The sequence below is a fragment of the Saccoglossus kowalevskii genome, chromosome 14, assembly GCF_978046115.1.
Source record: "Saccoglossus kowalevskii chromosome 14, keSacKowa6.1, whole genome shotgun sequence".
Taxonomy (NCBI): Eukaryota; Metazoa; Hemichordata; class Enteropneusta; family Harrimaniidae; genus Saccoglossus; species Saccoglossus kowalevskii.
In genome coordinates this window covers 22,617,374-22,644,690 of record NC_140654.1, presented here as the reverse complement: position 1 = coordinate 22,644,690, position 27,317 = coordinate 22,617,374, and the positions used below count along the sequence as shown (strand labels likewise).

Below are 27,317 nucleotides of genomic sequence, written 5' to 3'. Positions count from 1 at the left end.
GCTAAAAGTTCGTATACAATGATTACGGTAGAATACAGTGAGTTTGTAGTGTTTGGAGTGCAGTACATATACTTTAGTTTACAGATATTTTTATGAAACTTTGTGAATACCGAACATTAGCATTCATTTGAATTCAAAGTGTCCGCAAATGCAGGAACAGGACTTTACAGCTGTGACCACCCACTACATTGCTTATTATATGATTATGATGAGTGACCGTGGTTGAACTAACTAAAATGGTGTCAAATGGAACAATATGACATATAGTATACCAACGTTGCCGTGGTATAATAATAATATAGAGGCAATATTGCACAATTCACCTCCGTTTGCCTGCAGCTCGTTCATCAAAACGTTGGTATAGCACATAGTTTCGTGATAAAGAGACTGTAATAATACGTCGCCTGTTTAGATGCACTTTTATATAGGCAGTCACAAAAGCGGCACAAAACTATCTAATATATAACTGTACTCAAGTGACAAAAATACAAAATTTGAAGGCCCCCCCCCGGTAAATTTGATGATTTGGCGAAGCGCCCTCGAGTGGTTAAATACTGTGGTATTAACTTCAAAATGGCGGTTGCCGACGGGAAAACCCGGAAGTAAGTGCTCGTTTATCAATTGTGGTTTTACTATATCCATAGACCATGTTTTAGTATCTACAGTATGCTATATCAAGTATACGTTGAAGACAATCAAACAAGCAATTTACAGTACTTTCCAACCTTGAAGCTGACTAACCAGACTCGGAAATGTCAGCGAGGCACTTGTATCTTAGTGTCCAGTAGCCCATGAGTAGCCTAGCCCTGCGTACAGTGCTGTGTGTACGCAAGGCTAAGTGTCCAGAGATTGCTCTCGTTCGGGTGAAAAACAAAACAAAACATGAATGTCAATCGATCGGACATTGTTTGAAAATTTAGAAATAAAACACTGCTATAGACACTAACTGAGAGAATGATTCCGATTCTATTTCGGATGAAAATAGTGCAAATTGCTGTATGTTTTTGATTTATTTTGAGAAGCCCACTCTGAATTTTTTTCATTTTGCAATACATGTTACTCTCGGGCAGTATAAGAACATTGCCTTTAAAATGTCGGGGGTCACCAGCCTAATTTTCAAGAAAATTATGGTTATATTTTAGTGCATTTTGTCAGTATTTTAACGCCTTTACCATACCGTTATGGCAGAGATATTGGCTCATCTCAAATTGTAGGCTGGTGATCGACATAGGCTGAAAAAATATATATTGTTACTGATGGGGTATTTTTGTTGTTTTTGGTTATTTCAAATATCTGGGTTTTAAAAAGTGTCAAAAGTGTTCTTTAACATTGTGTTCTTAGAATTTGTGAAAAAATATTAGTTTCTCAAATACATCATTGTAAACACACAAAAGAACGTATTTGATGGTGCCAGGAACGATAGCTGCATGATTCTACATAATAAACCAATGAATTTTGTCATGCGATTTACGGCCAACTATCTTGAAAATTATGAGTAGGCTTTGTATCTGAACTCAGATTCTAGATTCTAAAGGTATAAGCAATAAATGTATCAGAACAAGAAAACAAATATTCTGCATGTTTTCCAAATTAATATAATAAATATTACATACTAGTATCTTCACGATGAGTGGCTTTCGCGGTCAGTTGCTTTTGCAGTGAGTGTGGCTTTGTCGCAGTAATTGGTCATTTTATCAGAGTTGAGAATTAATTGTCTATTGTGTCATTAACAACTGGTGTTAATCTGCAAATACCATCCTGAGGAGATGTTAATTTGTCCTTATTGTTATAATATGTGTCCTTATATTCTGTGTGTTTTCCAGTATACTATAATAAATATTACATACTATACGTTTGTGTGAGTATATGTACTGGGAGTTGAGAGTTTTATAATTTATGTCAGTGAATTCGCAATTACCGGGGTAATATATCAAATTATATGGTCATACATATAAAGTATTTAGTACTCCTTACATACTACCGTATTTATCTGATTATAAGCCCAGGGTCCTGAACATGGAAAATTGCCAAAAAGAAGGGGTGGGCGTTTGCCAGGAGATCCCCGGCAAAAAAAAAAAAAAAAACGAAAATTCGCGAAAATTGACAACACGCAGATCGAACTGCGACAGGGAATAGAACGGCAAATGAAAACATGCAACGGAAATAAATGAACAATATGCAACACTAGAAGTAAAACAAAAATAATGTATTGCTTATAATGTGGCAAATAAACCAGAAATAATAAAAATCGACAGTGAGAAATCATTTGAATTAGGATTTTCCCGCCGACAAACACACCCAATACGCGTGAACTCAAAATGAATTAAAATGTCAATGGTTAAACTGCGTAAAATGATTTCCGGTCTCGACAAATTACAATAAACCGTCATACAAGATCAATAATAATTTACAAATTTACACAGTAAAAATTAATTCATAGCTGTTTGAAAAAACTTCTCAGATCTTTATTTGTGCGTTCATTGTCATCTTCGTCAAACTCAAAACCCTCAAAAGTCCAAGTCGGCGTCACTGTAGCTGTCAAACAAAATCCCTACAACTTATTCCTGAAGTTCGTCGATATCGTCCCACACAATTTGGACTTAGCACTTTTAATCCACGGATTTCGCAGTCTATCAGCTTGGCACTTTTCATTCATGTCTAATCATAATAAAGAGACAAGAAAAATGGGGTCGCTCTGCTGCGATGGCACGCAATGCTTTTGTTTACAGTCTAGCAATCATCTTTGACCTTTATGCATCTGCTTTACTGATTGGCTAAGAATGACATCACTACCAGTATTTCATCATAAAGGTCAAATCGTGACATTGCTTTCTTATCAGACTCGACGCTTATTAATCACGGTGAAAGTTATCATTCAGCAAGTTCCGGCGGTTTTAATGTTTTTTTTATCCAACGACAGAAGAATAGTTTTCATGACAGAAATGCAATAGCGGTGATAAAAGATGGTAAAAAAGTTGGCAATCTTCGGCGTGACATTGCAAAATTGCTGGCCCCAGTTATGGATTCGCAAGCTGCTACAAAATATTTATAAAGCCAAAATAACGTGATTTCAACCATTCGTTGAATCGTTTGTAAGGAAGCTTTAATATTTATTTTTATAGACTTGCTGACTGTTATGATTCTGAACAAAATCAGCGGTGAACGCGCTGCCATGAAAACAGAAAGCTGTCACAGCTATTTTGCGTTCACCCCTTGTTTTACGCAATTAACAATTTTATAAGTATCACGACAGACTTCAAGAAAGTCAACTGTTAATACAACCACAGTCAACGAATAGAAAATAGTTTTTTTTTGTTTTTTAATTTTGTGTAGAAAAAGACCCCCTGGGCGTGTGCCCGGATATGACCTCAACTTCTTTATTGTGTCAAAAGTGGGGGGTGGGCGTTTGTCCAGGCATGGGCTCTTACCCGGATAAGTACGGTAGAAGATTACTTCGGGAACAACCTATTCTAACATAATTTAAATGTTCATAGAACAGCAATACAAATATGATATTCTTAGTGATAAAGATTTGTAACCAATTGATTACATCCCTCTCTTCAGACATTCACTTCATACAGTGAAACATTATGTTTAACATCTGATTGGGCTTGTAATTGTGGCATTTAATCAATTTTTGTATTCCACCACCAGAATATCAAGACTATCAAGAAGAACCCAGCTGCGGAGGTAATGTTTTAGGACCAAAATCCCATGTTGCGCCCAACTACCCCAACCTTCCTCACACATACCCCCTCCCCACACACCCCAGGGGAAGATGCTTATTGGTTTATTATTAGACCATTTAAAATAAGTAAAATCAGTGAAATTATGCTTTTCATACAATATTTTATGAATGCAATATTAATTAATGATTAATATTTTATTTATTGCAGAAAGTATATAATGAAGACCTTTTTGTGGAGTAGTGAGCAGTCATACTGTGTGATGTTTTGCTGAATACAAATGGAGACTGATATACCTATACTGTCTAACTCTGACCAGATCAAAGTTCATCATTACATTTTGGATCTAATTCCTGATTTCAATCAAAGAGTTTTCCAAGCCACAATTTTGTTTTTCCTTGAACCAGCTGTTTTCAATGACAATACTGATCACTCGTCCTCGACCAAAACGATCAGTCAAAAGTATGTTGAAAGAGATGCTGATTATTGCCATAGCGATGGATGCAGGATTCAGGATTTTTTGCAACGTCGGCATGGTTGCAGTGAAATAGGACATGAAGGAAATAGCAATGTGGTTGGAGACCAAGAAAGCGTAAACATGTGTGGCCAAATATCAGCAGCATCAGTAAGTAGCAAGCTAATTAATTGTGAAGAAAAGTTTCAAGATAACAAAGAGCATTTTGAACTTGTACTTGATTGCCATCACCTCGATGTTGAAGATGTAGAAGAAGTATTTTTACCGTCATGGATAATAAACGGAAATTCAGGCAATGCAGATGAAAATGTAGATTACGGAAAACTGCCAACCTCTATAGAGAAGCTACTCAGGGTCACAAGTGGAGACTTTGAAGGGAGAAATAGCACTTATCTTCAATGTATAAAACTGACTGGACAGAGAGTCAAGTTTGTATCACAGGAATGGTGTATTCGAATCTGGAAAGACGGTGTTCATAATGCGAGGGATTTTCCAAGGCTTATAAGAGTGAAATACCGCACTACTACAAGAGGTTCCTCTGTCACATGGTCACATGACCAGGATGGAAAGTAAGCGAACTGATAATTATGTGTACTGTTATCCCTCTAGGCCAGAGAAATTTTATGTACAGTAATATGTGAGAAAAATCTTAGGAAATTTAGGAAAACTGGTCAAGACGAACGTCAACCAGTACTTTCACTCATTAGTACTGCTGGAATTATATTGTTATGTGATTTTGTGAGTCAGCTTGAATTCTTGTGAGATCTTCATTGCATACTGTGGAATACTTTATTTTCACTGGAATTAATTTTCGCTGAAAAAGCTTTTTGAGCATTTTGTGTAGAAATATTTTCACTGATTTTTGATGAGTTTAATGTGAAATATAGGAAAAAATGTATATTGGCTGGATTTTATTTTCACGAAAACATAGCGAAAATAGCGAAAATAAATTCCAAGCGAAAATAAAGTATTCTACAGTATTCTTATGCTATAACTCATTGGTTCATGCTGTGTTTTCTGATGTCATGTAATATGTACATTTCCTATCTCTCAGTTTGTGTGTGTTTTCACAAGGTTCAAGTGAGAATAACAGATCACTGTGTCCCTCACAAGAGACGGCTGGTTCCTTATCGACATGGCAAGCATTTGTACATGTACAGACGCAGTATACTGTGCTGATGAGTGGGGACCATGATCCTCTTGTTTCCATGGATACAAATGGTAAGATAGAGCTTCATTTTTGTTACGTATGATCAGGGTAGTTGCATGGTCTGCTCTGTGAATCAATTTTTTTCAATTTTTTTTTATTTTTATTTCAGGTTTGCAGTGTTTTTATTATGTTTTGGAAGTTCCATTTTACTGTGCAACATTGGTGTTAGCAATAGGGCAATGGAAGTCTATACACATATCCACAGAGATGCCATTGGATATGCGCCACCTTGCAACCTGGTAACATTTTTCAAATTGTTGAAAGAAATACACTAGAAAGAATAGGGTTGTTGTAATTGATTATTGTTCAAAAGAACAAAATAAGAAGAAGTTTTTTTTTTTTATTCTTTACAAAAATTCTTCTTTAATCTTTCGTAAAATTATGCCAAAAAACTTGCAATGCATACTTATTCAAGTGATGTACATTATGACTTAGAAACACAAATATCACAGCTGAGAGATTTATAAGACATGATTGCTTCATTGGATATCAAGTAACACATATATATCAGTAGATTTCTGATACTCCATTTTTTGACGCACCAATGATAATTAGCATCACATATTACACTGTTTAAAAATATTTTTTGGCACTGACGTAAACCTTTTCGTCACCAGACCTTCTTACCTGAATTTTTGTGAGTCAATTTTCAGTTTTTACTGAAGAAAAGTGCAGACTATAAACGGGATTATTTTGTGAATTTGTGATGGAAAGAGAAAACTGGTGGTGTAAAGGTCAATGTTTTTGTTTTCAGTGATTCTCATTCACCTGTGACATCATGTCAACATGCCGTCTTCCCATGTCGGATCAACTGCACCTACCAGCCCATAATTCCTTGTAAGATTTACTGTCCACCCAGTCTCCTTCCGGCTGCCATTCGTGAATTTCAGGGTGTTATTCCCAGATATTTGCTGGCAGCATTCCATCTTATGGGTGCACATCCATTTGAACGCTTGGATTTAGTTATCATGCCGACATGTTTTGCCAGTTTAGGATTTGCAAGGTAAGTTGGAGAAGGTCACAGGTCAACCCTGTCATCTTTCATATTTATGTCCATACAAAATATATTTACAATAAAACCGGTTTACTATTAAAACTATATGAACTGGAAAGTAGCGTAAATTAAATGTGTGTGACCTAAACATTCAATTTAGATGAACCTTTGGTAAACCAAAACTTCTGATGTACTGTAAAATATTTTATTTTTTGCATGGAATTAGTTTTTGAAATTTTTTGCTGAAAGAATGATTTAGTGAAAATAAAATCTAGTGAATATACCTTTTTTCCTATATTTCACATTCAACTCGTCAATAATCAGTGAAAATAAATTCCATACAAAAAATAGAATATTTTACAGTACATCAGGGAAAATTAATTCCATGTTTTAGTTATGCTTTTATAAATCCTTTACCATTTTAGCTTTAAAATTCACACAATTGTGATGTTTTTTTCCCTGATGTTCAATATTCAATATATGTTTAGTAAAATCATACCCTACAATATTTGACAACTTAGTGCACTGTGAAATGGAAAAATAAATACAAAAAAAATTGGCTTACATGTTTTTTGGTGGTGTGCACGCTGACCAGAAACTAGGATATTTTTTGTTTGTTTAGGCCAAACTGCTATACTACCTCATTGGCTGTGCATACATCCCATAGAATCATTTTTCTCATATGATTTGACACACTGATAAATATGATCAATAAACTATCATTGCAAATAATGATAATTTTTCTTACAGTCCCAGTGTTTCATTCCTGTCTGAGTCGTTATTATGCGGGGATGGCAGTATGTGTTGTAGATTGGCTCACGAGATTACCCATTCCTGGTTTGGTTTTTCAATTGGTGCTGCTGACTGGAATGAGGAATGGCAGAGTGAAGGATTTGCTACGTATATGGAAGACCATATCCAGGCATTAGCCAGGCAGGTCAGTAACTTACCTATATCATATTGGCATAGGCAGTAGGCCTTATTTATAATTCAATAGTGATGTGATGACCAGATATTTAAATATATTATGAGTTCAAGAGGAAATGTACTAATAAGACAATTTGGTGAATACTTATACAAAATATTTGAAATCAGAAATAACAATAACTGACGTTTTACTTTTACTTTAGTTTTATATGTATTGTACTTTATTACTAACATTTTATTGCTGTCAACCAATGGAAATTATTTCTAAGAATGCAATAAATTCATTATTATTATTATTATTATTATTATTATAAGCCTAAGATATGATATGGGGGGTACAAATTCACTATCAATGAGAATTTCTTAATAAACCTACCCCGAAAAAAGTAAGTGGTTGTGGTAGAATTTTAAAATCATCTTGTTTTTCAATTTACTCAGTGGTCTGTGGATGAGAAAAGCCAGCAATTAGATCTTCATGCCCGACTGAGGTACAACATACTGAAGTCAGATCTAGCAAATACAGATGACAACCTTCAAACTTTAAAACCAAGTAAACACATAGATGACGACGAACATATTGACTGCATACAAGATGGGTTAAATCCTGAGAAATGGTTGACGCAAATACACCATATAAAAGTAAGTATACAGTGTTCTCAGATTTAAAACACTGTGGCGGTAACATTTTACATACTAATTTGCATAACATTTACTAGTAAATAAGAGGATGGAGTTAGGGCGTAGTAAAATTTAGTGATTGACAATATAGTATTTCGAATCTGCAAGATGTATTAAAATTTGTAATTATTGTTTTTTTTAACTAAAATATTTTTGTTTCTGCTTGATGTTTTCAGGGATACTTTCTTTTAAGATACCTGTCAAAATTGGTTGGAGAAGAGATATTCTTTCAAGTGCTACAAACATACATCAAAAATTTCCATGGCAACCTGGTACCCTCGAAGAAGTTCTTTGACACATTATTCAACATATGTCCTTTTTTACAGTATGTATATTTGATATTGGATAAATAAATGTAAAAGTGTTCTTTCAGAAACAAAAAGTATTACAGTGTTTATCGTTGTAAAAGTACAAAAGAAATCTATTATTATTAATTTGTTTTCATTTTCTATTTCAGCGATGAAGGTTTCACTATAGATGCTATATACAAAGATTGGTTAGATTTTCCTGGGATGCCTTTCATTCTACAGAATCAGTTACCATGGAAACAGGACAATCCACTCATTAATGAAGTGTACACTGAGGTATTTTAGTCAGAACAAGCTGACATAATCTTGTAATTAATTACATCATCTATATATATCTGTGTTAGAAGTTGATTTGATGGAAAGGAATATAAAATATCCATTATTTTAAATTATTAATATACCTCTTCCGGCCGACTGGCAAAGGAGAAGTAACTAAATATAAAAGTCATCTAACATGCATTGTACCTGATCTAATTTAATAACAAAAAAACATCTAAAAATAAAATGGATATGTTACATTTCAAAGATTAATTATATTAATTTAAGTGATTACTATATTAGTTAAAGAGCAACAGTTGTCATACTTTGTTTGATGTGAAACCCATAACGATGTATACAATGCATATAAAATTACAACACTACAACAATCATTGCAATAACCGTACAAGGATGCTGTCACATAGTCACATATGCTCACTGCATTAATTTGTATCAATTTAAATATGGTTTCAAGACAACCAAATTCAAACTAGCATTAAAGGATATATATATATATAAGTAACAAAGTTTTAGATGACACAGAAGGCGAATTGTACTTGGAATAGCAAGAATAACTTGGACAATTAAACAGTCAATTGGTTGGGTCAACAAAGCAGTGGAAAAATATTCTTGCATATGCATTCATTCTCACTAATGTGGTACGAAAAAAAGGTTGCAATAGACATAAAAACATAGCAATGATACTAAATGCATTAAATTTGTTGAGCCAAGTGGGGTTTCCACTGTTAATCACTCTATTGGTTGACAGTACATAGTAGGTACCATCACAGCAAGACACTGATGCTCTCTTAGTAATATAGCAACCAAGTACAATGTGACAGTCACAGGAGAAAATGTATAAAATGGGACCTTTAACAAAGTTACATACCACTCTTTTTTTATACCGATATATATATATGATGTACCGGTAGGTGTATCTCTCCCCAGAATCAATAAATAACTTTATTTAAATTTAGTTTAAAATAAAGACAAATGATATATAATCCTAAAAAAAACACACACACAATAGTGATGAAGAAAAGGATGCTCATTAGAATACCTCAGAATAAGTGAAAATAATATATATAAGTAGATAAATTTAAGTATTTTAAGGTACTTTACTATATTTTATTTTGTATTGAATTATCATAAAATTTGTTTATTCTACATAACTGTAAATGCTCTGTATGTGTGCATACAATTCTATATAATTTAGGTTGAAAAATGGAAATGCAGAGACAAAGCTTTGAGAAGAAAAAGAAAGCGTAAAAGGGCAAAAGTGGGACATTTGAAGACAACACAGGTGTGAATAACATTCTTTTATTGATTCAGTATATATTGAGGTTTTTCTTCTTTGTAAAAGTATTTTCCATTATTTTTTTTTAGATTAAAGTGAGCATGTGTGTCTGTATTGAGTTTATTCACGAATTGAAGAATGTATAATCACTTTCATCTTCCATCAAGTTTAGATTGCACTTGCTCAATTATTCTCAAAACATTTGTGCAGAAATCAGATCAAAATGATATCATCTTTACTTGATTTCAGTTATCTCCTGCTCAACTTGTTCTGTTCCTTGACACACTATTAGAATTGAATGTTATATCAACACACACTTTAAAAGAACTAGATGCCATTTATGGTTTTTGTCACCAGAATGCAGAAATACAGCATCGTTGGTGTGAACTGATTGTCAAATTTCAATTTCTGCAGAAGTATGATGATATCAAATCTTTTTTAATCAACCACCAGGTAATAATTTGAATACCATCATCAATATAATGTCATCACACTTATGTGTGACCTGTCATTGGATAATAACATGAATTCATGCTAATGTAATGCATTTTAGTCAGGTAATATTTTGAATATCGTCGTCAGTATGATGTAACATCATGTATGACCTGTCATTGGATAATAATTTAAATTCATGCTGATGTCATACATTTTAGCCATTCAACAGATAATATTTTAATTATCGTCATCAGTATGATGTAACATTATGTATGACCTGTCATTGGATAATAATTTAAATTCATGCTTATGACTTTATTTCAACCAATCACCAGTTACTAATTTCCTCATTGCTTAGGCAACTTCAACACCATTGGATATATTGTATTTGATGATCTATGATTACATTTTGTCCTGTATCATAACTTTTATTTACCTTCTATGTTGAGACAAATGATCGTCATTAATATTTCACCACCACCACACAAACTATATATCACCATGATATAAATCTCCCCACCAGTTGTTTTTCTAATGTTCTGTCACATACATGTATATGTACAATTTAAAACTGTTATAAGTGATTGTCTGTCGTTGTCCGTTATCCATCGTCTACATCAAATTTTACTCTTTCAACTTCTTCTTGAAAACTACAAGCCTGATAGCTTTGATACTTAGTGTATATGTACCTTGGGTAGACCACTCCTAGATTGTTCATTTTATGATATCTTCAATTCTTTAATTGAAATGTGCATTTCTAACAGCAGAGCTATCCCAGCTGAGAGACTGCTTGTTTGTGGATTCAAGCGGGGGAGTCGTCACCTGCGTATGCGTCAGATGGCCATAGCGTGTCATTGTTTACAAACAAGAGTCTACCCATGAGCCTTTGCGTTTTTTAGCATGTGTTGTTATCATTGCTTGGGACTCAATTCTAGCACGTGCGCAGGTGACGACCATCCTTGTTTTAAAATTGATCTGTACACATGTACATTATAGTCTTGACATTATTTATTAGTGACACAGCCATATGTCACTCGAATTACAAATAAGATATTTTGTACATAAATAATAAATAATAGTACTCAAATTTAGTAGTCACTGGCCATATTGTAACAATGAAAAAACATGTTGCCATAACAATTGAAATCAAAATGGAAATCAAAGACATTTACTTTTAAAAACAACATAATCCAATGAAATTATGATAGAGCCATTTTTGCTATAAATAAATGGAAAAGAATTTAATATTAATATATTTTTTGTTCTAATTTGTACTAATATTTCATTGTGCAGTCAATGGGTGTATATTTATATGGAGAACTGACTCTATCAGGAAATACTCATCAAAGACAACTTGCCGAGGAGTGTTTTAGCAGAGTGAAGGATGACATGGATCAAGTGTGTTATAAAGCTGTTTGGAATATGATATATGGATAATAACATTACCATGTTGCTATTGTTGTATTAATGTAAGTATGTATTTCATTAAACAATTGGTCTTATTCCCAGAGCTTTAAATCATTTGAAAACACATTTATTCAACAACACAATGTTCTTTGAAACTAAAATGATGTAACACATGATGAATTGCTGAAAATGTATATTTATATTTTGTATATTTATGTATTCATTCATTTCTAAGATCATCATGTGTTTTATGGAGAACTTGTTATTTATTTATTCATTTATTTGTTTTTTTGTTTGTTTTTGACTCCCATGTGCGAAGCACATAATGGGAGTCTTTGCAGTTAGTGTGTCTGTGTGTATGTGTGTCTGACTGTTCCACTGCTATCTCAAGAACCATACATCGGTTTTTGATGAAACTTGATGCATAGATGCTCTGGGCCAATGCCCAGATTTGATTAGGTTTTGGTAAAAATCCATGCTCGTTAATTACCTAATTTAAATGATAATTAGCTAATTTTTAGCTGTTCTATGACTGTTCCACTGATATCTAAAGAACCACTCATTGGATTTTGATGAAACTTGGTACATAGATGCTCTGAACATATGCGCAGATTTGATTAGTTTTTGGTAAAAATCCGTGCATATTAATTAACTAATTTGCATGATAATTAGCTGATTTTTAGCTGTTCCATGATTGTTCCACTGATATCTAAACAATCACTCATTGGATTTTGATGAAACTTTATACATACATGCTCTGAACTAATGCTAAGTTTTGATTAGTTTTTGGTAATAATCCGTGGATACTAATTACCTAATTTGCATAATGATTAGTCAATTATCGGTTTTTCCACTGATATCTCAAGTACTAATCATCACATTTCAATGAAACTTGGTACATAGATGTCATATGACACTGCACAGACCTGATAGTTTTTATGGTAATATCAGTACATATTAATCACCTAATTTGCATAATTAATTAATTTTCAGCATTTGATATAAGTACTAATCATCACATTTCAATGAAACTTGGTACATAGATGTCATATGACACTGCACAGACCTGATAGTTTTTATGGTAATATCAGTACATATTAATTACCTAATTTGCATAATTAATTAATTTTTAGCATTTGATATAAGTAGTGAGCATTACATTTCAATGAAACTTGGTACTTACATACTCAAGGATTATGCAGAGATTGATTGTTTCCGATAAATATTTGTGCATATTAATCACCTAATTTGCATAATGATTAGTCAATTTTCGGTTTTTCTACTGATATCTCAAGTGCTAATCATCACATTTCAATGAAACTTGGTACATAGATGTCATATGACACTGCACAGACCTGATAGCTTTTATGGTAATATCAGTACATATTAATTACCTAATTTGCATAATTAATTAATTTTCAGCATTTGATATAAGTACTAATCATCACATTTCAATGAAACTTGGTACATAGATGTCATATGACACTGCACAGACCTGATAGTTTTTATGGTAATATCAGTACATATTAATTACCTAATTTGCATAATTAATTAATTTTCAGCATTTGATATAAGTAGTGAGCATTACATTTCAATGAAACTTGGTACTTACATACTCAAGGACTATGCAGAGATTGATTGTTTCCGATAAATATTTGTGCATATTAATCACCTAATTTGCATAATTAGTTAATTTTCAGCTTTTCCACGGGTATCTCAAGTACTAATCATCGCATTTCAATGAAACTTGGTACATAGATCCTTTAGGACTATGCAGAGACCTGATTAGTTTTAGGGCAAATAATTGTGCATATTAATTAACTAATTTGCATAATTAATTTTCAGCTTTTCTACTGATATCTAAAGTACTAATCATCACATTTCAATGAATCTAGAATTATGCAGACCCAATTAGTTTCCGGTAAATATTTGTGCATATTAATCACCTAATTTGCATAATTAACCAACTTTCACACTGATATCTCAGGTACTAAATATCACATATCAATGAATGTACATGGATGCTGTTGGACAATAGACAGACCTGGATAATTGTGGGTTAAAATCTGTACATATTAATTACCTAATTTGCATAATTAACCAATTTTATGCTTTCACACTGATATCTAAAGTACTAATTATTCCATTTCAATGAAACTTAGTACAAAGATGCTCTAGGACAATGTACAAACCTAATTAGTTTGGGGTTCATATTAATTCCCTAATAAGCATAATAATTCATAATTTTTTGGTTCTAATCACATTTCAATTAAACTTGGAAACATAGATTTTCTGTTACATTGCGCAGACCTCATTAGTTTTACACTCAAATCTGTTCATATTAATTTTCTGATTTGCATAATTAGTTTTCAGCTAAGTAATTTCGAATTATATTTAATGTGTCTCCAATACTCTCAGAACATGGGAGTTCTTTCTAAGCTTTCTTTGATTGTTTGTTTGTTTTTTGTTTGTTTATTTGTTTGTTGATTTATTTATTCATTTATTCATTCATTCATTCATTCATTCATTCATTCATTTCTCATATCAACAGGTAAAGATCCTTAGAGTTATTGATAGATCAAAGATGTCAAGATCAGGCAATGAATCATATTAAGTGTTAGTTCTAGTGACTAAATTGCAGATCTGTTGACGACACACTGCCTTCCTGATGCGTACTGTATCATCCTAGGTATTGAATATATACAGGAAGCTATGAAAGTAGGCTCCAAGGCATCAATGACATTCTGGAAGCAAATACTAATTGCCGAATTTACACAATGTGCATAATCATCACATTTCATTGAAATTTGGTTCATGGATGCTCTGGGGTGATCCACAGACGTTATTAATAATGGAAAACATACATATTGACTATCTAAGTAATCTAATTAGCTAATTCCTGGCATCTCAAAAAATCTGATTTAAATTGAACTTGTAGCAGTAGAGGTGCTCTGGAATAAATTAGACTGAAAACCACAGATGTCAAATCAAATATATTTTCCGTAACTTCAATAATGTGGATCACATTGTTTTTACATTTTATATTCCAAATAGCAGCCAAATATTAGTTGCCAAGATTCTTGCTTCGAAGGCTAATTCATTTTAATATGTCTCTAATATTTGCAGCACATGGGAGTTCTTTCTAAGCTTTCCTTGGTACCCAGTGCTGTACCTCAATACAGTACAAGAATATATGCCATCCAGCAAGAAAGTACTGTAATATGGCTGCTACTGAGTAAGATTTCTGACCCTGGCAAATGAATCTGCATTCGACCATCAATTAAAGTCAACTACCATGCCCTTCGTCAAGCATAATCAACCACGTTTTGTTAAATGACTCAATACCATGGTCAACTATGGTAGTTTATGGTTGCTATACTATGCTCAGCCATCAAATGCAGTGCTCATTATGAAAAAGTAATTTCCTGGATGCTTTTTCCTGGACTATCATGAACAATCTCATGTAAATGGTTTCTGTAATACCTCTCAAAACAAGCATGACGATCATCACAGATGCTTTTGGAAAAGAATGCGAAGGCAAATATTGGAAAATATGGTGCACGCCATCTCTGGCATACTTGCCATATCAGAAGATCACGGTGCTTATAAATTCAGTAAGTGCTCACAGCCTTCACATTCTGAAAGGTTGAAAAAAGATGCTTCTGTGTAATTACATGACAGCGATTGGCTACCGAACTAGTAAGCCTATGTACTATTTCAAATTCGCCGAGTGCAAAAAGACCCATGTTCATATCAAAGCTCAATATTTATATCACCTTGTTTATGACTCAAAACAGCAGCAAACATAAAAATTGCTACTAACTCTGTTGTAAAAATCTCCATGGGCCTGGATTTTTCAACAGATCCAACACTTAATGTTAACATCGGAGACAGCAGAGAAGCTTGTTGCAAATAACTGACTACTTCTAGTTTGCATTTCTTGAAGAGCCCCTATAATGATAAAAGGCTAGGCAGTGTGCTTGATTTTCACTCGGTCTCAAAAAAACTTGCGTTTGTCACCTACGCCACAGACAGACATTATAGTGATAGTAAAGCCCAGCATTTTATCTACGCTATTAGCGTTTCACTCAAAGTCAAAGAACCTGCATGCTCTTCACAGACGAAACATGTCGAGTAAAGTATCTGAAAATACATCTAAGAACCTACCCCATTGTCATCCCATCCCCATTGGTCTTGTTAGGCTTGAGCACTTACGTTGGCCAAGTTTTTTGTGGTTAATGCACAGGTTTTATTTTTGTCTAGCACTGACCAGTTGGTTCTAACAGAATAGAATAGTAACACAGAATGCATTGATGCGTTATTTCTTAAACGTCTCTATTTGTTAGTTTGACGTTCTTCAGTATTATGTAAATTCACGAGTTTAACTTATTAAACTTGAGAGATGTTTGACGAGTTTTCAACCACGGTTCATCTGTCTGATGAAGTAGTCAGTTATTTGTAACCTATGGGAAACGAACCCCCTCTAGCGGCCGGATTGAAAGATGTGCTCAAGCAGTCACATGTCATGTTTAATGATGGTATTTGGATTTATTGTATGTTACGTCAAATGACATATCTCTCATTAATTGACATTTAAGGATAACCAACACTGTCACAAGCATCAAGGTGCACTGCAGATGACGGCAATATGTCAACATAACCGTTGATAAATCTAAAAAATAAAACATAGTAGGCATGTCACCTTAAATTCAGGCTTTGCAGACAACTTTTACAAGTTTACATTTATACTGATGAATTCACATATATCGAATAAAATGTCATCATTTAGTACAAAGAAAACAACAAAGCGTAAGAACTATTGGTCAAGTAATTATGCGCATGTATAGCGTGCTTACATCTGTATTTTAATAGTACATTTTTTACGTCGGCGCAAAAACGGTACTAGTAATTATGATTCTCCAGCACCGTATACATGTGTAAGTATACACAGGTTAATATCACAATGAATGTCGTAGAGTGTTACCATTAGAGGACGCTTACGCGCGTAATCATTCCATATTTGGAATTTCCTAATATGGTAGGATGAAAATACCGCAAAATTACAACACGCTGTAACTTATGGCGTTACGGTGACAGATGTATAATAATAGTATTTATTTTCAGAAAGTGTGTAAAGGATGGTGAAGCTTCGCCATGTCACCGTTACACAAAGAGTGTAGGTAATATTTTCCTCATAATATGCTTCTGTGACCAAGTCTGCTAAATGGGAACATCTATGCAATGCTTTGTTATCTCGAATACAACTGCGTTATGTATGTCCACAACAAATAGTCGAGATAGCTATGACAACATCAATTCATTATGCATTTCAACATTTGCATGGTACCTTCAAGTGAGGCACTGTTATAATGCACTGATATCAACTACGATGAGCATGCATGAGATGTACATGTGGAATGCACTTAGTCTAGTAGTTGTCTGGGCGCAGCCGCGTTGGAATAGAGCCAACGACTACCTATACTGTGGCGTTATATATATATATATATATATATATATATATATATATATATATATATATATATATATACACATGCATACACGCACACCCACACGCCTCTATTTAAATTTCTCTCAAACCTTGAATGGCGGCGATCAACGTTCAATTCGACAAGCAATGCATTTTACACGTGTTGTATATCACATGCTGCCCATATCGACAATAGCCCATTGCGAAGACCACCTCCCTCTAATTGCAGTATATATATACTCGATGTATGCTTTTCTCATTACCTTGAACAGTATTCAAAAATTAATTGATTTCATAACATACTTAGTAGTAGAACTAGTAGTTTTCCAAAACTCGCCGGGCAGTGGAAAACTCAACGGCCCTTCTCTGCATTTAAACTATTACACAGAATTCATAAAGCTAACAGTCTCGAGTATATATTTTTTTTATTTCACTGTAAAAATGAAAAAAAGTGTAAATATTTATATTCTTGAATAAAATGCAATGTATGTTAGTCAAAGAACAGTGAGAAATGAAATTGACTTTTCAGTAAATGACAATAACGTAAATAATGTACAAAACAATGGAATTATAATAATCTAATGAAGCACAAGACGAGAAGCATTTGTTTCGACATCCTGTGAAGTGGACATTTTTGACGAATACAGAGAAAATACAGTATAATCGACTTTCACTTTTCGTTTGAGAAATAAATGTTTAAGTAACTCTTGAAACTGCTTTTTACGACGCAACGCATCACACCCGCTTGCATTGAACTCGGCAAACTCTCATCGTGGTCCTGTCACTGTATCTCGTATAATAAGAAAACACGTACACGTTCTTGTGGATTGAGAAGTTACGGCTCACACTGCTGTACCAACTGATCCTGTTTCTGACATAGGTTTTGTGATTTTCTTCGCTGAAAAGAAAATCATAAAATACAATAACATTTAGTATGAAGGTAACCATGACGACAATGAAAGTGGCATACTCGCACTTGGGTTCCGATCCAAACCGTTAAAACGAACGCATAATATAATCATGACATCACTGTCTAGATCCGATCTGTACACACAGACCATACAAAGGATTTATATACCTTTCATTGATCGAAATTTAAGAACCACGAGCACTGTCACAAGTATCAGTATGGCACTGCAGATGGCTGCTACCACTGTCATCATAATCACTGGTAGAACATCGTGTTCACTTGACAACCCTACAGAAAATACAAAAACACAATGAAGATATAACATGACAACAATTTCAAACTTGGAATTTGATTGCAAATATAACCCCCATACAAACTTCTAATCGCCATCTGAAGCGCGAGTCTAAGTGAACTGTCCCACAAATTGGGATCGCGCATCAAAGCTGATCTAGACAAAAACACACTCCCACCTTGAAAAACCACAGAGTATTGTTACGCACGGTTAGTAACCGTGGGTTACGTGACATCACTGTAGTGCACACACTGTGATAATTGGAATTTTCCACTGCATATATCACGCGAGTTTACCAGGGCATATTGACGATGTTATGCAAATTGCCGCCCACGTGACTCTGGGCAGTGTCGTACCCTTGAATGTATACGACCGTGTTTCACACGTATGGCAATTTGAACCCGGTAGTTGATCGCCCAAACGGCATCGCTGACATTCACCGGTTGGAAGTCACACATAAAATCATTGCCAGCAGTGAAAGTAACGCAATATGCCAGGATAGTCGTTGCCGGTATACACAGACTCGTAAACTGAACCATAGTAACTCAAAATGCAGCAGAGCAATGAATACTAGTGTAAACTGGTAGTGTATATATACGGCATTCCAGTACTCCTAAACACTTCCAACTATTCAGGTACTTGGTAGGTATTGCTGATACAAGACAAGTGACGCTGTCAGTTTAGTGTGCCGTCATGGTGTCCACATGGGCACCCAGTGTATGTGGGTCAACTACCTCACTATTGCAGGGGAATCCCCTTGTTTGGTATATGTGACAACATTGCAAACTAAATCATTAAATTATGGTTGCTCACAAAGTAATCGATTTACGCGTTCACTGTTTGTATATCATATTTTCCAGGAAATGTGAAAACTACTATTATATTTATTAAATAAATTACACTAGTGATCCATAATCACGGACCTTGACTAACATGACTTGGCAATCTCATTATAACTGATTGGATTGACCTCCTTTTTAGACTTTAGCATGTTTTTCTTTCACTCGATTTTGTAACCATTACTCTTTCGCTGTGGAACGAGTAAATGTTTTTAAAAACTATTCAAGACTCTTTGTTATGTGAAACAGATATGCAAATCAAAGTCCATTGTCTTTAGTTCGAAATAAAATACGTATGTAGTAGGACTGTCACCTTAAATTCAGACTTTCCACTGATATATGCTAATATACATATTTTTTACAAGTTTACATTTATACAATAAAATCCACATATATCGCATAACATGTCAACGCCGAGTATAAATACCACAGCAAAGCCCACTAAAAAATTATGGTATGAAACAGTGGACAATCAGTGTACATATATTGCGTATCTACGTTTGTATTGTGTGCCCCCTCACACTGGCGTAAAGAAATGAAAACCACGAACCTTGAGTCCATAGCCATATATACACAGACAGAGATTAATATCACAGTGAATGTCATGAAGTGTTACGTCAATGTTCAGAGCTCTTTGCGGGACTATATCTTACCTGTTACGCTGCTATCTGTTTCGCATACTTCACACCCAGGGTCCGGTAGCTCGTCACAAATGTCGCACGGCTGGCATTCCTGGGCTATTGAATCGCAAAACTGTCCAAGTTCACAGTCACAATTATAATCTTCGGCGACAGTGAACGCGGACGTCATAATGATCGTCAGTAAGGCAACATACCGAAGTTGAATCATTTCAAGTCTTGCGTAAGGCGGCGAGTTAAATCACTAAACTAATTACTTTTACACCCAAGGAATATCGACGACCATCTACCTGCTCTGATGATGTGACGCAGCTACCAGTTTAGTCTTGTTGCATTCGTATACATACAGAGAATTGCACTATTTAAATGCACGGGCTTAAATACACCGCGAAATGCATGAGCATATGCTGTCCACATGTACATCCACGTGTGAAACAAAACTACCAAAACAATGTAGTATATGGCGTAGAGCCAAGCCGGAAACTCATTTCCATACACATGTCAAGATATTACAAATCGCAATACTGTTGAGTGGCAATTACTCTTATTACGCCATTTTCATACTGACGCTCTCATATATGTATGTAAACTAATATTTATTTTCACAAAGTGTGTTATGTTTTATGTTTTTTTATTGTATAATTAATGAGCTAGGTAAGTGTAAGTTGACCTATTTATGTAGATTAGACTTCACAGTGATTTCCAAGCCGTGACGTCATGTAGTCACGAGACAGCTTAATCAATCGGACTGTTTTTAAACGTGAGAGTTTCGCAGCCTCCCATATACTCGTCACCATCCTAAAATAACGCGTTGATGCATGAGCTGTACATGTGGACTGTACTACGGATTGTCGGGCATATCCGTGTTGGAACAGATCCAAAGTTTACCTGTAATATAGCGTACATGCCGTTAAATATAGGCGTTTCAAACCTTAAATGGCGGCAATCACCGTGCAGCGCATTAGAATTCCGTGTTAACAAATAATGTATTTTAGACGTGTTGTATATAATAGCACATGGTACGCACAACCCGTCGTCACGTGAAAACCACCTTCCAATAATTTCAGTATTTATAAATGCTCTAGGTGACATATATTCTTCGGAATTGGCGTTTCGATGTCGCTTCATAACTTTGAACAAGAAGAATTCATACAAAAATTGATAACATTCTGTGCAGTAGGACTACTATGATTGCCCACAACTCATCGGGCCAACCCACAGATTATATTAATAAGAAGAAAATTCTTCTATTGACCGCTAGTGAATCAGTGGTCACGGTTGGTTGACCTTTGACCCAATATGAGAAATGCCCTCTCATGATCGGAAATGAGATATTTCATCTGCCATTCCAAAATGAGTACTAGGTAAATCGACGGCCCGTCTTTGCATTTAAACTATTCCCCAGAATTCATGAAGCTAACAGTTTCTAGTTTTCTTCGAGTGTATTTTTTATTTCACCGCGAACATCAAATATAAATGCAAATAATGTAAATATTCTTGAATAAAATGTAACATATGTTAGTCAAAGAACAGTAAGTAATGAAATTGACTTTTCAGTATATGATAAATGACTGCGTTTCATACATATGACAGTCATATGACATATGATCCTGTAGTTGACTGACAAGGCAAATAGGCATAAGGCAAATGGCGCTGTCAGTGTTGCGTGTCGCGGACATAGTGGTGTCCACATGGACACCCAGTGCACGTGGGTCAACGACCTCACTACAGCAGGGGGAATCCCCTTGTTTGGTATACGTGACAACATTGAAATCTAAATGATTAAATTATGGTTGCTCACAAGTTAATCGATTCCGCTTTCTCTGTATGTTAAATGTACGGTAAAATGAAATTATGCACCAAATGCATGGAGCTCAGTAAATTTCGACCAATGATACTAGTAAATACAAAATTCAATTTTAAAGTGCGGTGGTCGTCGCGCAGTGCATGTGCTAAATGTGTGTAACCAAATTAATAATGTATTTTCACGCATTGTGTACGTCGCTATGACGACCATATTGATCAGGACTTGGCGCAATGACCACCGCCCTTTAAATATATGCTTGTTAGCAGACACTGCTTAATAATATCCTTAAATTATTTTAGTGGTCTGAGATTTATCCAACCCTGATATTAACTCTATATGTGTATCTTTGTGTATTTTTCCGTTTGCAGTTGAACAATTGAAGCGGGAGGGTTGTCACCTGCGCACGCGCGGGAATTGAGTCCCAAGTGATGATTACAACACACGTTAGCAACGCAAAGGCTCATGGGTAGACGCTTGTTTGTAAACAATGACACGCTATGGCCACCTGACGCATGCGCAGGCGACGACTCCCCCCGCTTTATATATAGCAAATTGCTATGTGACGTAACTAACATGAAACATCTGCGCGATTTTGATATCACGGTTGCGTGAGTTCCATAAACAAATCGAATATGGGCTTCTTGTATTATGGACCAGATGTAGTCCACTGTGCCTTAATTATTCAACAGTTTATTTAAATGTAAACACAGTCTGACATGACAGGCGTGGGTTACTGCGCCCTCGCCGACGGATTCACTTGGATGCAACTACTAGTATATGTCCAACTAAATCCGATAGAGAGGGCGCTATATACTGTTAATACGACCACTTCCAACAAGGGTTTTGGATTGGGTTGAGGTTTATATAACCCCAGTATGACATGATAGGAAAATATATGCAACTTTCGTATAGTGGATCGCTGTACACACACCAAATATGGCTTGTTTCTGAATAAAATAAGACAATACATGCACGAAAAATAGCGACCCACTTGATTATTAGACTCATAATTCCAGTTTAAAGATTCCCAGTTTAAGTAGTTATAAACAGTTCAACTTAAAAACAATCTTACAACTTAATAATTGTCGACATATTAAAACCAAAGTCACGCAATTATTTCTTGGTTCATAGAGATTAGCCTTTACGTCATTTCCCATTATAAGCATTGCCTTATGCTGATTGGTTATACTAGAGGGCGCTGTTTAAGACAACTGAAGCATTACTGCATTAAACTACCATAACGTCTATTTACTTTGTGAAAGTGTTTTTCAAAGCAAAATTGTAATAAATTAGTGAGACAGATGTAATAAAGTTTTGTTTTCTTCAAAAAACGCTGCACAAAAAAATGTATACCACTGTGGTAGCATTGCACGCAGTGGCTCTTTTGTTAACCACTGGGGTATATGATATAACTTGGTACTCGCTGGAAGACATTTGTATAGCCCCAAATAAAGACACATTAGCATGTACCTAGTATTGAGAACTTCCGCTGACATATTTGTTAGCAAATTGACGTAATTGGTTCTCCAGTTTGCTGAACTGTGTGTGTGTGTGTGTGTGTGTGTGAAAGGGGGGGGGTGCAAAAATGCTAATTTGCAACGAAATATCAGAATTTGCTTTTATGTGAAATATAAGTTGGGGAAAAACAAGGGTATCATCTTTAGGGCATTTTAATAGGTGGTAAATTAGTTAACCCAGCAAACATTTATTAGGTAAATCATTTATTGAATGGACACCGTATTGTATTATACCTTTTCTTTATAAATTGTGCCCTCTAGTGGCAGAACGAGTAATGACGTAAATGACACTAATACCTTTCAAAGCGTCGATATCGTTTCGATCTGTAGTCGCTCATCAATGAAGGTTATGTTTTGAGATTTCACTAAATTCTAAATGCCGAACACCTGAACAACCAATCACAGTGGTCGATTTGAACGACATTGACTCCACCCTGATATACGTCATTTTAACGTCACAGAAGTTCAGTTCCGTCATTAGAAGGGCGCACAAACGTATTTACTATTGGATGCATGTATGTCACATCAATGACTATGCACATGGCTATGGTGGGCTGCCATCAAGTCACAATGTAAATATCACCTAAAACAGTCATGCACCCAAGATATGCGCCGTTCTTACATGCAATGGTCTTTGTTGTGATACGATGAATGTATGTCATTAAACAAACAGGACGATATCATTAACTCACATACTTTAGCAATGCTGTTTTCAAATTTGGAAACGACGTTTTTTCTTTGTATCTCAATACATATATTCTTTTACTTTGAGCTTCTTGTCTTAATTTAAAATTACCATAATTAAACGTCTACATGTCCACCTAGTAACTGTAGACCCATGTTCATTACACGCTTTTCGAGCCGTCTGCATTGGGGTGGGTAGTGCAGGGTAGTGAGGTGCGCGTCTATTACAGGACACTTGAACATGGCCGTGATTTCGATACTCGTGTTGTGTGCTACTTTACCTTCGTAAGCCCCCCTAATTATTCGACAATTTGCCGTTTTCCCGGAGGGGTTTATACTCGGACAACTACGGTATATCTATAGTTTATCTCGCTTTTGTGCTTTATAAATGTCGATATTGACAACTTTAATGTGATGCCATACATAGTTTATAGATAACCTGTTTAGGGTTTAAGTAAATGTGGTAACGTCTAAATCATACATACATATAAATACAAAATTAAAGTAAGCATCTGAGATTCTAAACTACATTTTGAAACAAATAACATGTAAAAGCACTAGTATAATTTATTGCATTACATGTCGTTATATGTGGTAATACAGCGGGTAAAACTACCAATGCAGACTTTCTGAATTATATTGTATTCATTATTATTTAAGACACAAAAGAAATGCACTTGTAGCCATACATTTCAAATGGAAACAACGTAATTTAACACAAACGACGTATCCACCATAAGCTAAAACAATTTTCAATTATATTATCCAAATTGAAAGTTAGCGAATACTTTATTTTATGAATACAACATCCACGGTTGTGCTCATTTAGCAATTTCACAAAGAACTGGCTCTGGCATGCTTTTTCTAACAATGTCCACGTTTTTCAATCATGTGCTCTTTCGCGCAGTCTTTATTTGACAATTCAGCACGACTCTTGGTTCATGCGAATCCTTGTTGTCTTACGACTAATTCCTCTAGCTTCCAACTCATTATTTTGGTGCAGTAACTGGGTGCGTTGTTTTCAAAACTGTCATATTTCTTCGACTCCCATAGTCAATAACGTACTTCCCTTCATCCAAACATTCTAAAAGCACTTTCTGTAACATACCTCGAAATTTCTTCATAAAAACTATCACCGTAAGCCAAAACCCTGCGCCAGAAGGTTTTTTTGAAGTGTTGATACAGTTTGAAATCAGCGCTGTTAATTTCCAAAATTTGCTTCCGCTTCCAGTCGTTAATTCCAGACCGCAGATTGTCGCTTCTTGTATTTTGTTGTACATACAGAATGTCTTCGAATTTCCAGCATAAAAGCTTTTTTAACAGAATAAGCGATTCATCAAAATACTCAGCAATCATCACCAAATCAAAATCACTTGTTGCTTGTTGTATCACGTGATCCACGTGTGATTCATTACCGTAGTATTTAAGGTCAAGTCCGATATCAAACATTTGTCTATTTCGCAGTAATGTTTTGTAGTATGAATCGCTAATGCGGCTAATATACAGATCTGTATTTGACAGAAACTTTTCAAATGGGTCTTCATTGGCAGTGTAATTCATGTGAAGAACAAGAGGAATTTGGAAAAATGCAAAACCGGACTCGTACGCAGCTACAGGATGACGTAATATTGTTATATACGTGGCATTTTGAATCACTTTGTTCATAGCTGTTTTGTTGAATGGAACATGGCTAACTAACATACTGTATCGGGAACCTGGAAGAGGTGGCAACAGGTGTTTCTCCATTTCACTGTTGAAGCGTACTGTTCTCGAAAAATAACCAGGATTATGATCATATGGTAATGCAAATGACAAGTTGTGACTGAATCCAAAACGTGCGAGTATTGATGAAATTTTCGTACTAGCTGTCTTGTATGTCTTTGAGAATACCACTTTTGTTATGGGGGAATCACACCCCGCATCTCGCTGGTAACTGGACATCTGAGATATTCCTATTACGGAGGTATTGGAATATAACCTGTGTGTAAAAAACGAAAGAGAAGCATACACTGTATGATATTGTAATTGCCATGGTAATATAACATACGAGTGGGTGTACCAGAGCTGAACCAGAGAAGACATTTATATACACATACAGAGTACAGTATCTAACTTTGTGTACTGGAATACTGTGACACAAAACGTTCACTTACTGATCAAGAAAGGAAAACAAAGTTTTCGTGTTTATCAAACATACTGTAACTGTATGGACATGTAAAACTACAACAGAACTCAGGCAAATTCGTGAATTCATGCTTTTACAAATTACAAGCACATGCACAGAACTATTAAGGTGAAGTAAAACAAAGACATTAGGGGTGAGTTGTCAACAAACGTTTTGTTTGGTAATTATCGAATTTCTATTTAAAAAATTTAGTTTATATATGTTAATTATTATGCTAATTAATAGGCAAATTGGTTTGCAAATTAGCCACAACCCTAAAGCATTTTAATGGAACAACACTGACCAACTCATGACCTCCCTCTCACATACTCATGCAGTGGCGTTGAAAAATGTATTCAATTTGTTTTTGTATAATATAAAAAAAATCATTAACTTAGTCTGGCGATTTTAAAGTTTGGAACCCCCCCCCCATAAGAAAATCCCGCATCTGCCACTGTTATGAATGTGTATGGTGATCTCTAGATGTATCTTACTTTCAAGACTTGCTACCCAAGCACCATTTGAGGTAGAAGCTTAGATTATTCATTTACATTCCTACACATTGCGTGCAACAATATCAGATCTGAAAGAGGGCTACACCGCATCAGATGATGAATGTTCTCTGTTAGTGCTTCAGTGCTACATCTAACCTTACAACTCTTCAGTTCCATTCCTGCTACTACACTAGTCGTGGAGTGCTCTTACAGCTGCATGTGAGTCCAGAAACAATGTTTCCCAGCTCCTCAGTGAATCTAATTCCAAGCCAACATATACTAGTAGTCTCAGCCTGTTTTGTCAACAAACGAACATGTCATCTGGGCGCGCACAAGGTCCACTCCACATCCAAGCATGTTGATGAATGCACTGAATCAGCATGGTGCTTACCTGCTCATTCTGGTTTGCATTCAAGAGGATAGCGCATGATTTCATGGTTCTCCGCTTCAGCTTGTCCACAACACTTTGGATTTCTTATTTGCCGAGGAATTATTTATAACCTACACACACACCTGAGCTTGTATTTCCAACAGAAGTGTTGGACTTGGCTTAGGAGGTTCACTTGACGCTCCAGGGACTGTTAGTCTGACCACAACCATGGTTGTATTAATAGTTTGGTAATTTCTGGCGATCTTTTGAAGTTTTTATTCGTAACAGATAGTTCCTGCTCACGTTTGATAATGAACCTGATAAACATATGACCTACCTCTTCCCATACAAAACATTACTCATGTGCTGTTATATCGAGGGAGATCATAACAGTGTAAACAACTCGTTTTCACAGATGTGCAACTGGATTGATGACATG

At 35.2% G+C, this 27,317-nt stretch overlaps 3 protein-coding genes across 3 annotated transcripts; 1 reads left to right on the top strand and 2 right to left on the bottom strand.

Moving 5' to 3' along the window:
- The first annotated feature begins 564 nt into the window (after nt 1-564).
- Nucleotides 565-14,694, top strand: LOC100376488 (aminopeptidase O-like). The gene is made up of 14 exons (XM_085507546.1): nt 565-602; nt 3,655-3,690; nt 3,897-4,730; nt 5,216-5,382; nt 5,481-5,610; nt 6,126-6,374; nt 7,116-7,302; nt 7,731-7,931; nt 8,147-8,295; nt 8,428-8,554; nt 9,753-9,839; nt 10,083-10,286; nt 11,562-11,737; nt 14,227-14,694. Exons 3-13 carry the CDS (start codon nt 3,967-3,969, stop codon nt 11,703-11,705), a joined length of 2,409 nt encoding a protein of 802 aa, XP_085363672.1. The 5' UTR covers nt 565-602; nt 3,655-3,690; nt 3,897-3,966; the 3' UTR covers nt 11,706-11,737; nt 14,227-14,694.
- A 2,877-nt stretch (nt 14,695-17,571) lies between these two features.
- LOC144360357 (uncharacterized) lies at nt 17,572-20,169 on the bottom strand. The gene is made up of 3 exons (XM_085507701.1): nt 19,858-20,169; nt 18,242-18,361; nt 17,572-18,061 (listed from the first exon to the last, which is right to left on the bottom strand). The coding sequence occupies exons 1-3, from the start codon at nt 20,051-20,053 to the stop codon at nt 18,006-18,008; spliced, it is 372 nt and encodes a 123-aa protein (XP_085363827.1). The 5' UTR covers nt 20,054-20,169; the 3' UTR covers nt 17,572-18,005.
- Nucleotides 20,170-24,921: 4,752 nt separating this feature from the next.
- LOC100376641 (galactosylceramide sulfotransferase-like) lies at nt 24,922-27,108 on the bottom strand. Its single transcript, XM_002739341.1, has 2 exons — nt 27,014-27,108; nt 24,922-25,828 (listed from the first exon to the last, which is right to left on the bottom strand). The coding sequence occupies exons 1-2, from the start codon at nt 27,106-27,108 to the stop codon at nt 24,922-24,924; spliced, it is 1,002 nt and encodes a 333-aa protein (XP_002739387.1).
- Between the last annotated feature and the right edge of the window lie 209 nt (nt 27,109-27,317).